Source organism: Nomascus leucogenys, chromosome 13 (genome assembly GCF_006542625.1).
Source record: "Nomascus leucogenys isolate Asia chromosome 13, Asia_NLE_v1, whole genome shotgun sequence".
In the NCBI taxonomy this organism is placed as follows: Eukaryota; Metazoa; Chordata; class Mammalia; order Primates; family Hylobatidae; genus Nomascus; species Nomascus leucogenys.
The window spans coordinates 106,513,946-106,528,382 of NC_044393.1; the positions used below are offsets into that span (position 1 = coordinate 106,513,946).

The window sequence follows — 14,437 nt, forward strand, 5'->3', positions numbered from 1 at the left end:
TATTAGTTCTGTCCTTCTAGAGAACTCTGACTAATGCATTTGACAAGTTATGTATTACTATAATACCAAAACCAAAGATATCAAAAGATTAAGAGATATCCTTTATAAATACGGACATAAAAATTCTCAACAAAACACTAAGATACTAAATCCAGAAACATATACAAAGACTTATACAGCATGGTCAAGTAAGGAATATCCCAGGAATATAAGATTAGTTCAAATATAAAAACTAACCAACGAGATACACTATGGTCGTAGGATACACATGCTATGATACAGACTGAAGGTTGACATCCTCCCCAAACGTACATGCTGGGATTCTGATCCCCAGTGTGACAGCATGAGGAGGTGAAGGCTTTGGGGGTAATTAGGTCATGAAGACGGCACCCATGCAGGTGGGATTAGTGTGCATACGAAAGAGATCCCAGAGCGTTCCCTTGCCCCGTCTGCCACATGAGGACACGGGGGGGAGATGCCACCCATGAACCAGGAAGCCACCCCCCACCAGACACCAAATCTGGGGGAGCCTCCAGAGCTGTGAGGAATCAATGTTTGCTGTTTCAGCTGCCCACGCCATGTGATTTTTGTGACAGCAGCTCGAACAAGAGAAAAATTGGCACCGGGAAGTAGGGGCACTGCTGTGACAAATTCCTAAAAATGCAGAAGCAGCTTTGGGTCTGGGAAACGCGTTGAGGCTGAAAGAGTCTTGAGGTGTGTGCTGGAACAAGCCTCCTTCACTGTGGATGAATTTGTAAAAGTGCTTGTGTTGAGAGATCAAAAGCAAGACAAAGCAGTGTCTCCTAGAGAACAGCTCGGCCATCATGAACGGAATGCTGGGCGGATGCAGACAAAAAGGCCATTCTGTGAGGCCTGGGAAAGGAGGAACGCACTATGGGACAGTGGAGAAGAGGCCGTGCACCTTCCAGAGTGGTGAGGCCCATGGCCGAATGCGTTCATGCTCTGGGCTCCTGTGGAAGGTAGAGCTTGCGAATGAGGAATTGGAAACAGTGCACCTCAGTGGCAGAGGGCCTCACAAATGGCCGGCCGGAGCTGGGGGCTGGGTGGAAGGAGCCGCTGGGCCCGCCCGGGGAGGCTCCTCCATTGCCCTGCGCAGCCTGAGCCGGAAAGAGCACAAATCCCACAGAGGGTGAGCCCTGAGCCGGACACAGCGCGAGTCCCACGGAGGGTGAGCGCCATGCGTGACTCCAACACACCCACCTGTGCTCACCAGACGTGAGCCAGACGTTCTCCCTCCCCAACCCCACACATCTGCCTGGAGGTCGGGTGGGGGGTGGATCTCAGCTCCTGTCAGCAAGAAGGAAAGCCTCCAAGCTCCAAGGGCCCAGGGTGGGCGTTACAACAAGACAGGTGAGCACATGGAGGCCGCAGGCAAAGAGAGTGGGCAAGGAGGAGGCAGAGCCCAGCTCCCCTGACCTGTGCCAGCAAGCACGTCCCCAGCAGCAGCTCCCTGGACGCCATCCTGTCCAGGACCCGTGCGGGGTCCACTGGATTTCTGTGTTCCAGTCCATATTGTTTGGGGATTTCTTTTCCATCTCTTTTAGGGAATGATAACACTGTTTTATGCACATATTTGGTTTTTTTGCTTTTTCCTTCTGACATGCAGCTCAATAAGTCAGAAGATTCTTGCCAGGAAATGAACCCACAGTCGTTTTCATGACAGCAAATTGCATGCCAACGAGTGACATTTAAATGCTGAATTTTAATGGCTTGTCAGAAGAAGCGAAATGTATTTAAAAAAAAAATCATACATGAGAGAGCAGTGTGTCTGCCCATGAAATAATGCTGCCTGTAGTAGATAAGAATGGTAAAAACACAGTGAACGTATTTTGTTCTGTGACGTACACATCTACGTGGAGGAAGAAGGTTGTGAAATTAACTCCCATTTACCCGCTTTCATGCGGAAGGCTCTGAAGGCCGCGCAAGCAGCTGTCTGTCAATGAATCCAACAACTGCACCTGCAAGAAGTGGCCTGGATGAAGATGACAGGAAGAAGCATAGGACCAACTCTGTTTCAAGTGCAGTTACCAAGACAGAATCATTTCTGGAATCCTGAAAAACCTGCATACGCACATGCTCACGTGTACACACCCTCACAGGCACACACACATGCACACACACGCTCATGTGTAGATACCCACACACGCACACACCTGCACACGCACGTGCTCATGTGTAGACACCCACACACGCACACACCTGCACACACACTCACGTGCTCATGTGTAGACAACCACACACTTGCACATGCACTCACATGCTCACATGTAGACACCCACACACATGCACATAAACCTGCACACTCATTCACATGCTCACGTGTAGACACACACATATGCACATACACGTGCTCACGTGGACACCCACACACGCACACACACATGCACATACACATGCTCACATGTAAACACACACACAAACACACGTACTCACGTGTAGACACCCACACACATGCACACACGCCAGCACATGCACCCACGTGCTCACGTGTAGACACCCACACACACACACACCAGCACATGTACTCACGTGCTTACATGTAGACACCCACACACATGCACACACCTGCACATGCACCCACGTGCTCACGTGTAGACACCCACACACACACACCAGCACATGCACCCACGTGCTCACGTGTAGACACCCACATACATGCACACACCTGCACATGCACTCATGTGCTCACATGTAGACACATGCACACCTGCACACTCATTCACATGCTCACATGTAGACACCCACACAATGCACATGCACTCATGTGCTTACACATAGAAACCCATACATACACCTGCACATGCACACCATCACATGTAGACACATGCACACTTACCTGTACATGCACTCACATGCTAACATGTAGACATACACACACATGCACACATACCTGCACTCATTCACATGCTCACGTGCAGACACCCACACATGTGCTTACGTGTAGACACCCACACACATGCACAGATACCTGTACACACGCACATGAATGAGTGTGCAGGTGTGTGTGCGTGTGTAGGTATCTACACGGGACCACATGAGTGTGCAGGTGTGTGCGTGTGTGGGTATCTATACGTGAGCACGTGAATGAGGGTGCTGCATGTGTGCATGTTGTGGGGGTGTCTAAATGTGAGCATGTGAATGTGTGTGCAGATGTGTGTGCTATGTGGTTATCTACAGGTGAGCACATGAATGAGTGTGCAGGTGTGTGTGTATGTGGGTATCTACACGTGAGCATGTGAATGAGTGTGCAGATGTGTGTGCATATGTGGTTATCTACACGTGAGCATGTGAATGAGTGTGCAGGTGTGTGTGTATGTTGTGGGGTATCTACACATGAGCACGTGAATGTGTGTGTGTGCATGTTCTGGGGTGTCTAAATGTGAGCATGTGAATGTGTGTGCAGGTGTGTGTGCATATGTGGTTATCTACACGTGAGCACATGAGTGTGCGGGTGTGTGTGGTTATCTACAAGTGACCACATGAGTGTGCAGGTGTGTGCAAGTGTGTATTTACACGTGAGCACGTGAATGAGTGTGCGTGTGTGCATGTTGTGGGGGTGTCTAAATGTGAGCATGTGAATGTGTGTGCAGATGTGTGTGCAGGTGTGGGTATCTACACATGAGCACGTGAAGGAGTGTGCAGGTGTGTGCATATGTGTATCTACACAGCACGTGAATGAGTGTGCAGGTGTGTGGTATCTACACATGAGCACGTGAAGGAGTGTGCAGGTGTGTGTGCATATGTGTATCTACACAGCACGTGAATGAGTGTGCAGGTGTGTGTAGTTGTGGGGTATCTGCATGTGAGCATGTGAATGTGTGTGCAGGTGTGTGTGCGCATGTGTGGGTATCTGCATGTGAGCATGTGAATGTGTGCAGGTGTGTGGCATGTGTATCTGCATGTGAGCATGTGAATGTGTGCAGGTGTGTGTGCATATGTGGTTATCTACAGTGAGCACTGAATGAGTGTGCAGGTGTGTGGTATCTACACGTGAGCATGTGAATGAGTGTGCAGGTGTATGTTGGGTTATCTACACATGAGCATGTGAATGTGTGTGCAGGTAAGTGTGCCATCACAGAACGCCCACCTTCCAGAAGCTTGCATCCTGGACTAAATGCACCAATGGCCCTGGCAACCAAAGGGGCCTCCTGCTACAGGGTCATCCTCCTGCCACAGGGTCATCCTCCTGCCACAGGGTCATCCCTGGGGTTTGCTGGAAATGCCCAGCCCAGGACACACCCCACAGCTGTGTCAGAACCAGCTGGGAAGGTGTCAGCAATTCCCCAGAATGTCCCCACAATGCAGAAGATGATTTTTCACTGTCTAGAGAGTCCAACAGCCCAGGACACAGAGCCCCTGGGGATGGAGCTGGGCAGGGGGCGCCAGGTGCCCAGGCCATGGGCAGTTCTGATACACCTGGGCAGACGCTCAGCCAGGGCCTGAGCAAGACTGGAGATGCAGGGCTGCCTGGGACTCCTGTCTCTCTACAGGGCTGCCTGGGACCTCTGTCTCTACACAAGGATACCTGCGAACCCCATCTCCACGTGGGGCTGCCTGGGACTCCGTCTCCATAAAGATGCTCTTATCCTCAAGAACAGGTGCCAGGAATGTGGACATAGCCTGACGCTCAGCACAATATTAATTTTCTCTGAGATGGTTTTCCTTAGGAGAAATGGTTTACCTTTTGCCATTATTTGGTTAGATGATTGTCATGTAATTTGAATTCATGGATGTATGAGACAAACTAGAAAAGGCTATTGCTTTAAAATCATAGGTAAGAAAACTCATCTCTGTTGGGGAATTCGGGGCCACTAGATATTTTTCTATCTCTCCTTTTGAAACTCACCTTAAATTTCTTGGTTCTTTTCTAGTTTGTCAGGCTGAGCGTCTTGTGCATTCTCTGGTTTCGTTTCATCCTGGGACGCCCACCCAGGCAGGGCCCCAGAGTGCCCGTGGCACTAGCTCCCATGAGAAGGGAGCTCAGGTGAACTCCGGCACGCTGCCCCCGCCACATCTCAGCACAGGATAGCACAGAAACGTGATGATGTTCAGTGCCAGTTGCCAGCACGTGGTGATAGCTACATACATACCTAGAGCCGGGTTGAAATTACGCTCAGGGGAAGTTCTGAAAGAGCCACGCCCATTCTCATTGAAAAACCCCTGGCCTCCACTTGCACGTCCAGCCATCAGCGTGGCAAAAGCTCATCTGTTTGCTCTTTAAATAAGGCTTTTTCCCTCTTCTCAAGATAAAAAAGTGAAGGGTGAAACATAGAGTAAGGCTCACAAGACAAGCAAACTCAGAAAATGTGACACAGTTGCATATTCACACGACCTTCCTTCAATATGACTCACTCCATGTTTGTCCCTGCGTGGGCAGCCTTCAGTCTGTGTCATCTAAATTGATACCCATATCTACATGCCCTGCCAAGCCTGGCACTGGGCTGCGCACAGCACCCCATCGCCAAACGACAGTGGCACACATGGAGCAGGAGCTGGGCCCAAGCCGCCCTGGAGGCTCTTGTGGGGAAAGGGCTCAGGAGTCCAGTGTGGCCTGGAATGTGCATCAGGGAGTGGCCCAGCGCCCGGGCCCACACCGCCACACGCGTTTCTCCCTCTCAACCCTCTCAACCTGCAGTTTGGCTTTGTGGAGAGTTCCCCACGGACCTTGGGCTCAGGTGACTTGGGCTTTGTTTGCGGGTGGTTCCGTGTAACGCGCAGGCACCACCCAAAAGCAGACACATGTAGCACTGCACACCGCCCATGCTGGGACCCCCTGAAGGACAGAGGTGAACCCGGTACCCCCTGAAGGACGGAGGTGAAGCCCGGACCCCGAAGGACGGAGGTGAACCCGGTACCCCACCCCCTGAAGGACGGAGGTGAACCCGGGACGGGGACGGACCCCCTGAAGGACGGAGGTGAACCCGGGAACCCCTGAAGGACGGAGGTGAACCCGGGACCCCCTGAAGGACGGAGGTGAACCCGGGACCCCCTGAAGGACGGAGGTGAACCCGGGAACCCCCTGAAGGACGGAGGTGAACGGAAACCCTCCTGTGAGCAGAACCTCAAGCAGTGCACACGGCTGGTGATTCCGCCTGGAAGGAGAAACGGCCAGATGTGTGATTACTTATGAATTAATGGGCTGTGGCCAATGGCTTGGCTGGAGGGCCAGGGACTCGGAGAGAATATGACTGGAAACATTGTTGACAAGGGCAACTGGGGAAGAGACATATTAGATAGACGTCTATGAAGTGGTATGAAGTACTAAGATATGAATGTCCCGTGTGAATGTTCTCCAAAGAGTGACCTCAGCAGAGGAGGACTTTAATAACCAAGTGGATAGGGTGACCTGTTCTGTGGACACCAGTCAGCCTCTTTACCCAGCCACCCTGCAGTTGCCCTGTGGGCCCATGAACAAAGTGGCCGCGGTGGCAGAGTTGCAAGTGACGCCCAGGCTCCCACTCACCAAAGCCAGCCCTGCTGTGGCCACCCCTGAGTCCCCAGTCGGCCACCACAAAGACCAACCCTGAGTCCCCAACATGACACCATTCCCCGAGGTGATCAGCCAGCCGCCAGAGGGCAGGCGGTTCCGCAGGCAGCTTCCCCTGTGGAAGGGGCGGGGAATGGTCCTTGCTGGACTAGAGGCTTACTCCAGATGTGGATTTCGCTTCCCTACGCACAGTGCTCCTGCCATAACTACCATCCGTGGACTCAGAACGCCTTATCCATCACCATGGTGTCCACACAGCACTGCTTCTGACCAAGAGACCTCACTTCACTGTCAAAGAACGGCAGCAGTGGGCCGGTGCTCTGGGAATTCCCTGGTCCTACCATGTTGCCACATGTAATTTTTAAATTATCATGATTTTTAAAATTATTTTCCCATCACCCCTGCAGGGACCACCTGCAACAAAAATTTCACAACAACAATGACGGGGAGGCTGATTCTCTCCAGGCCGAGCCACGCCTGCACCGGACCCAGCCAGGCCCAGATAAGCAGCCGACGCCTGCCTACCTTGCGCCAGGCCCAGCTGCAGGCCACTGCAGCCTCCCGGCATCTCCTCCCTCGGACACAGGAGGCAGCAGGCCTGGGCTCCTCCAAACCCAGGAACGGACGATCCCAGTAGGAAGCACCCGTGAGCCCAGCGCCCGGCTCCCACCTGCCCCTTCCACCACCACACTCGCGGATTCAGTCCATCCCAGCTCCTCACCACCCAGGAGGAGAAGCAAACCCCGTGCGGTCGCTCAGTGCGGCAGCCGCCGAGCCTCGGCCCACGCCCGCCCTACCTGTGCCGGAGAGCTTCTGCAAGGCCACGCGCAGGCGCTGCAGGGCCACGGGCGACACCTCGTAGCGGTAAAAGTCCATTGCCGGAACCTTCTGGCACCTTCCAAATACCCCATCTGTGAGAAGGGAAGCAGATAAGACAGAACGAGACGTTTCATTTTCAGAGAGCAGGAAGGTGTCACACACGTCCTTGCAATGCGTTCTGATCATGTGCCCCCGTGAGGTTTTGGAGCACGGCGTCACCAGAGGGCTGTTAGGCCCCGGGAGCGCCCGGAAAATGCTGGTTTGTTAAATAAAAACCGAGCATCACGGAAAACACAAATGCCAAGGTGGAGAGAAAGTCCAGTGTGGCTGCAATGTTGTCACTACACTTTCCTCCATAACCCCCAAGCCCTCCTTTTATGTAATTTCACTTTTTTTTAATGTAAAACTTGCTTCTGACAACTCAGTGACAACAAAAAAATAAAGTCAGTAACATTCCAGGCCAGTTTTCCAGATGGAAAACAGAACATCCAGGAAATGTAAATATCACTTTGCAAGAGCTACAAGGATCGGCGGAGACGTCTCTCCCTGGGCTGCGTGGGAGGCAAGGGCGGCTTCCGGGGCTGCTTTCCGGCGGCGCAGGAGAGGCGCGAGGCAGGCGAACGATGTGGGACTAATGGGGACTAATTTATTTAGCTCGATTCCATTTGTCTGAAATGGCAGACTCTGCTCATCACCATCCTTTCCAACCACACCTTCTAATTAATTTAGTCCCTAATTAGTCTTTATTCCGCGAATTGTTCACTTTGAGACAGGCTTCCTGTGGGGTTTCAAACATTCAAATTACCTTCTTTGGTGCACACAAAAGATTAATTCAGGCGCTACTGCTTCCACACAGGGCGGCCATCTGCAGCCTCGGGCCGGGCGGAAGGGGAAATGGTCTCTTTTATTGTTCACTAGGTTTTGTCGTGCAGCTTGGCTGAAGAAAGCCATTCAAATGCAACAAGTGTAATTAGCAGAAACACATTTGCCCAGGGCCAGGCTGACGCAGTAATTGCTGGTCTGATATTACATATATGCTCCCGTCGACCGGCCCGGGTGATTAGCAGAAAATAACCTCGAGTATTGCAAGCGTCTTGCAGGTTTCTATGGGACTTTGCAAAGACCAGGGAATCCGGGAGGCAGCCTGGCAGCTGCGCGGGCGGGCGGACAATGGCGAGGAGACGCCAGGCCTGCGCCGTTTCCCTCCGTGCAGCCCGGCCGCGCTGCCTCCTGTCTGAGAGCCGGCCCGAAATCCCTGCGAGGCCACACAAAGGCAGAGGGCTCTCGGGGACACGTCTGCAGAGCCCGGCGCCCCCCACCGTCCGTGATGGACAGGCCGCACCACACGGCGGGAACACAGGCAGATGTGCCCGCTCCTTTGCCTTCCTCAGACACGAACCATTCAGTGTAAGTAGGAGTGGGAAGGGGGGGAGGAAGGAGAAAGGGGCAAAGAGGGAAAATAAGGAATGACTTCAAACATATCTAATGTTTGTACTCTACTTTTCAAATGAAAATATCTTGAAAATAGAAAGGCAACAAGCAGGAACTGGGCGGCACGTTGAGATGGCCCAGCCCCCGTGCTCACAATGCAGAACTCTCCTAGGCCTCAGGACCAAGGCCTCGGGCCACAGAGGAGGGAGTGAGCCATAGGCCGGGAAGAACCAAAAGCCAGGTTCCTGGACCCCCAGGCGGGGCCCAAGTCAGTGACCACCTAATCCTAGGCCAGGGCCGGCAGCGTCTTCTGATCCCTGAGGCCACGGGAGGCTCAGAAGCCCAGGGCTCCACTCAGCAGCAGAGCCTGCGAGCTGCACTCCCCACCCTCAGAAGGAAGGGCGCTCTCGGCCGGCCCCAGAGCAGTGACGGTGCCGGCTGCCTGCAGCTCCCCGGTCTCTTGTGCACGTTGGAAAATGCACCCCCGGGGTGGACGTGCATGGCCAGCTCAGGGCATGGCAGAGCCTGGCTGGTCCGGGCCCCACTCAGCCACTCCGGGTGTCTGCACACAGGGCTTGGTGATTTGGTGCCAAATAGAAGCACATCTGTGGGCAGCCAACGCTTCCCAACATGCAGCTGAGAATCCCCTTTCCAAGCAAACTCATGAAATCATTCAGCTTTTCATAAAGAAAAATGGCCCAGGACAATTCCTATCAATTGTGGAACGTTCCAAGCAAATCATTTCTCAAGCATAATAGCCTCATTCTTTAAATTTTGTTTCTTGCATACAATGTCATAAATATATTTTAGAATAATATATATTAGACTTTCTTGAAAACTTTCCTTTAAATATTTATTTAGAATATATAGAATATAATGCATAATATAGTTTGTGCTTTTAAAATCAGTTTTAGCTAATAATTTTAACTACTTGACAGTTGAAATAAACTAACCATTGATTCTCTTTGCCTTAGACTATCCCTGTACTCAATGCAGTGGACACAGACACCATCCCCAGTGCATTGTTAATAGGCTTTATTTTTAGAGCAGTTTAGATTACTGCAAAATTGAGTGGAAAGTAGGGATATTTTCCATGCATCCTCACACACGCACACACACACACAGCCTCCCCACCACACACACACACACAGCCTCCCTCATACACACACACAGCCTCCCCTCCCACACACACAGCCCCCCTCACACACACACACAGCCTTCCACAAACCGCCTCCCCCCCCCACACACACCCTCACACACACACACAACCTCCCTCACACACACACATCCTCACACACACACACAGCCTCCCTCACACACAGCCTGCCTCCCTCACACACACACACATCCTCACACACACACAGCCTCCCTCACACACACACACACCCTCACACAAGCACAGACAGCCTCCCTCACACACACACACAACCTCCCTCACACACACACACATCCTCCCACACACACAGCCTCCCTCACACACACACAGCCTCCCTCACACACAAGCACAGACAGCCTCCCTCACACACACACACAACCTCCCTCATACACACACACAGCCTCCCCCCCACACACACAGCCCCCCTCACACACACACACAGCCTTCCACAAACCGCCTCCCCCCACACACACAACCTCCCTCACACACAGCCTGCCTCCCTCACACACACACATCCTCCCACACACACAGCCTCCCTCACACACACACGCAGCCTCCCTCACAGGGTATTTGCAGATATCAATTTTCCATGTTTTTGGGTAAAGACCAACACGAGTGACTGCTGGCTCATATGGTAAGAGTATGCTTAGTTTTGTAGGAAAACGCCAAACTGTCCTCCACAGTAACGATCAGCCTAACAGTGGCCGCGCCATTTTTCACTCCCAGCAGCCGCGATGGCGCCGCCATCGCCCGCGTCCTTGGCAGCACTCGGTGGTGTCCATGTTCCCGCGTCCTCGGCAGCACTGGGTTGCGTCCATGTTCCCGCGTTTGGCTGCTGTCATAGGTGCGTGTCGGTATCTCATGATTTTTTATCCAATGCATTTTTCAATATTGAAATTCATCTTTATCTCCGTATTTAAAGGACTTCATGATATGGGTATCCTTTATTCTAGTAAATACTCAGCAATAAGGCTTGTTGAAGAAGAGTGTGACCAGAAGGAAGGAGCCCAGAAGCTCCCACAGATCATGCCCAGGTTCACTGCTACCTGCTTGATTTTAAGGGGCTGCTGGATTCCCCCAAATACGGATACATGCCTAGCAATGAAATAGAAAATTAAGGAAATTCCTAAATACATTTGGTAGAATTGATTTTTATGTGGCCAGAATTTTGAAACTATTGCTTTGTTCTTCCAGGTCACTTGGCTAATAGGCAGGACCCCAAAAGTTCTCTATGAACATACTAGAGAAAAGCACTGGAAAGTGAAGTCTCAGTCAGGAAAGCATCAGGTGTGATGAGACTCCGGCGTCGGGACGCCAGGGGTGATCTACACAGCAGAGGTGCTGGAGCCAGAGAACCAAAGCTCCCACCAGGCCAGGCTGCTCCACCATCACAGACGTGCAGTGCGGCCTCTGAAACAATCCCGGGAAGTGGTACATGAAGTCGCCTCACCGCTGACCATTTAATCACCCTAGAAACTACCCAGAACCCCTAACCCTCAGGTCCCTCCTCTGCGGGACTCCTGCCTTCATGTTCTTGGGATACAGCCAAGACCCCACCTGGGATCTGACCTTGCTCGGGGTTTCCTCATGAACTCTCTTCTACTTCTGACTGTGTTTCGTGCACCATGGCCCTGCACCCTGTCGACATAACCCTATCATCGAAGCCCAGACTGAGCCGTCCAGCTCTGCAGTCCCGCAGGCCATGCCAAGCTCCCAGCTGGAAGTGGGTCACCGCAGCGCAGTGGAGGCAGGAGGCCTTGGGTGATGGAGCCCGTCCATGAGACTTTCAGAACCAGGGTCCTGCTCTTCGTCCAGAACGGGCATTCCATGCGCAACCTTGATTCCAAGTCTTACCGCTGGCAACTGAGTTCAAATTGGGGGCTGTCTGAAAATCATGGGGGATGAGAACGGGTTTGCCTATGAAAACTGTGGGCTCCCTGTCCACCCGTCCTCGGCTACTGTCACCATCAAAACACTCATGTGTGCAAATATATGTGTACGCGTGAATCCTCATGCAGAAACACGCACACAGCTGCTAACTCATACACACACATGTGCACAGCCACTAATGTGTTTAGCTGCCAAACTTACTGTGCGTGCCCAAGGATGCCGCTAATCCAACATCATAAACCCTTCCAGCAAACAGACACTGCCCACGCCTCTGCGTGGAATCCTAACCCCCAGGCGCTCCTCGATGACGGCTTCGTGCCTTCTCCCTCTGTCTTCCCTGCAGCGTTGGGTGCTCTCATCAACGTGGCTTGTCATTTATGTCCCCAGCATTGCCTGCGCCTTGCAAAGCCCCTTCCTGTTCCAGGAGCAGGTCAGTGCCATGCCTGCTGCTCGGCTGCCTCCGCCCCACACCCTCGTCCCAGGGAAGGCACAGCTCTGCCCTGCATCCTGCTTGCATGGCCAGGCCAGGACAGCCGGGAAACACGCACGCAGAAAAAGCAGACACTGCAGGCTCCATGCTCCAGAGCCTCCAGGATCCTGGGGCAACAGATGTTCACCACTGATGGTTCGGTTATAATTGTGGACGGACTGCAAAAAAGGGCATGAGAGAGCCTGACAGACGGTGCCGACCTCACCCAGCAGTCAGAGAACGAACAGCGGCCGGCCTGAGGACATCGAGGACACTCCAGGCTGAGGAAGCAGCTCCCTGCATGGCACCACCCAGCCCCGGTGGGCAGCGGGGAGACAGCAGCTCTGTGCATGGCAGCACCCGGCCATGGTCAGCCCCAGTGGGCAGTGGGGACAAGGCCTTGCAGTTCTGGATCAGGCAGGAGAGGGCACCACGCCGGTCAAGCCACTCAAGCAGACTGTGCACAGCCTGCGGGAATCAGAGGCAGTGGCCTTCATCCCAGGAGCTAGAGGAGGCCGCCTCCGCTTGGGTGGTGTTCCAGGCAGGGCAGGCTCTTGAATGGGTCTGCATTTTAAAACAGATCTCCCTGGCAGGGGCTGGAGATTGCCAGGAGCCCATGGCTGGTGAATGGAGGAGCCCCACCCAGGGGATCGTGGCTAAGCGAGGATGGTGGTCATGGAGACCAGAGACCTGGAGAGACTGGAGCCATCTGCAAGGTGAACCTCAGGACAACACGCATCCCTCTGCCGGCGGCAGCAACCAAGCCCTTCCACACGCTACCGAGCCCACGCACAGACAGGCTTGTGGGGGAGAGGAATATTCTGGGAGACGTTCTGTTGAATGAGTCTTTTTCCAAAACAGGAAGGAAAGCTTCTTGCTGCCCTGGCTGGGAGAGGCGAGACATGGCAGGTGTCCCCCAACAGGAACTCTGCCTGGCCTGGAACTCCGATCTCAGGGATTCAATGAACTGGGGGGCCTCACATCCCCAGAGTTCTGGGATGCAACCCCTTCACTGTGCAGACAGAAGGCTGGACCCCACAGAACCCGATCTCAGGGACTCAGTGAACCGGGGGGGTGGCTCACATCCCCAGAGTTCTAGGACACAACCCCTTCACTGTGCAGACAGAAGGCTGGACCCCACAGAACCCGATCTCAGGGACTCAGTGAACCGGGGGGGGGCTCACATCCCCAGAGTTCTAGGACACAACCCCTTCACTGTGCAGACAGAAGGCTGGACCCCACAGAACCCGATCTCAGGGACTCAGTGAACCGGGGGGGGCTCACATCCCCAGAGTTCTAGAACACAACCCCTTCACTGTGCAGACAGAAGGCTGGACCCCACAGAACCCGATCTCAGGGACTCAATGAACTGGGGGGCCTCACATCCCCAGAGTTCCGGGACGCAACCCCTTCACTGTGCAGACAGAAGGCTGGACCCCACTGCCTCTGGGACCGGAATGGACAGTGCTAAAGACAGTGAGAGAAGGAACGCCCAGGATGCAGAGCAGCGGATGAACAGGGCCCAGGACAATGGACACAAAAGCTTTGAGGAGCAAAAGGTTTGCTTAGAGGCACTTTTATTAACAGTAATCTAGAATTGGGTGGTCAGTTTCTTCCATTTGAAGATAAAATATTGAGCATTTCCTGTTGTTGGATTTTTGGAGAAATCAGAAAAAGAGCTCATTTATCTTGGTAATTTGTTTTAACCAGTGTTCCTTAGAGCACTGTTCCCACAGGCCAAAGAAATTTCATTCACAAGCGTCACTGTCCCCAAAACACAAATAAAGGCCTAGCACAGACCTCCTCCAGGACCAAGCTTCCAGCCCACTTCTATTCTCATTTAGTCTGCGGGGCTGCATACCTCCCTCCAACTTTACACCACACATGTGGTGTAAAGCCACATATGCACAAACACACACATTTTCACACACTTCTCCCATGCACGGGACACTCACACACTCACACTCGTATGCACCCACGTGAACATTCCAATATATGCACACACACAGGTGTGCACACACTCATTTGCATGCACTTGATTGTGCAAACACAGGAGCACGTGCACACTCACATTTGCAAATGTGCACACGCACACACCCAGACACACTAACTCATATACAGGTGCACACAAGCGCACATGCACAAACTCACATGCCCACACGCA

The 14,437-nt window shown here is 52.9% G+C and overlaps 1 protein-coding gene across 4 annotated transcripts in view; it reads right to left on the minus strand.

Moving 5' to 3' along the window:
• PTPRN2 (protein tyrosine phosphatase receptor type N2) overlaps nucleotides 1–14,437 on the minus strand; it is a 998,301-nt gene that overhangs the window by 746,673 nt on the left and 237,191 nt on the right. For all 4 annotated transcript variants that reach the window (XM_003281603.4, XM_004090276.3, XM_012512304.2 and 1 more), the window contains one exon: nucleotides 7,306–7,419. In XM_003281603.4, the coding sequence (XP_003281651.2) occupies nucleotides 7,306–7,419 (114 nt within the window). The remainder of the gene's footprint in view (nucleotides 1–7,305; nucleotides 7,420–14,437) is intronic.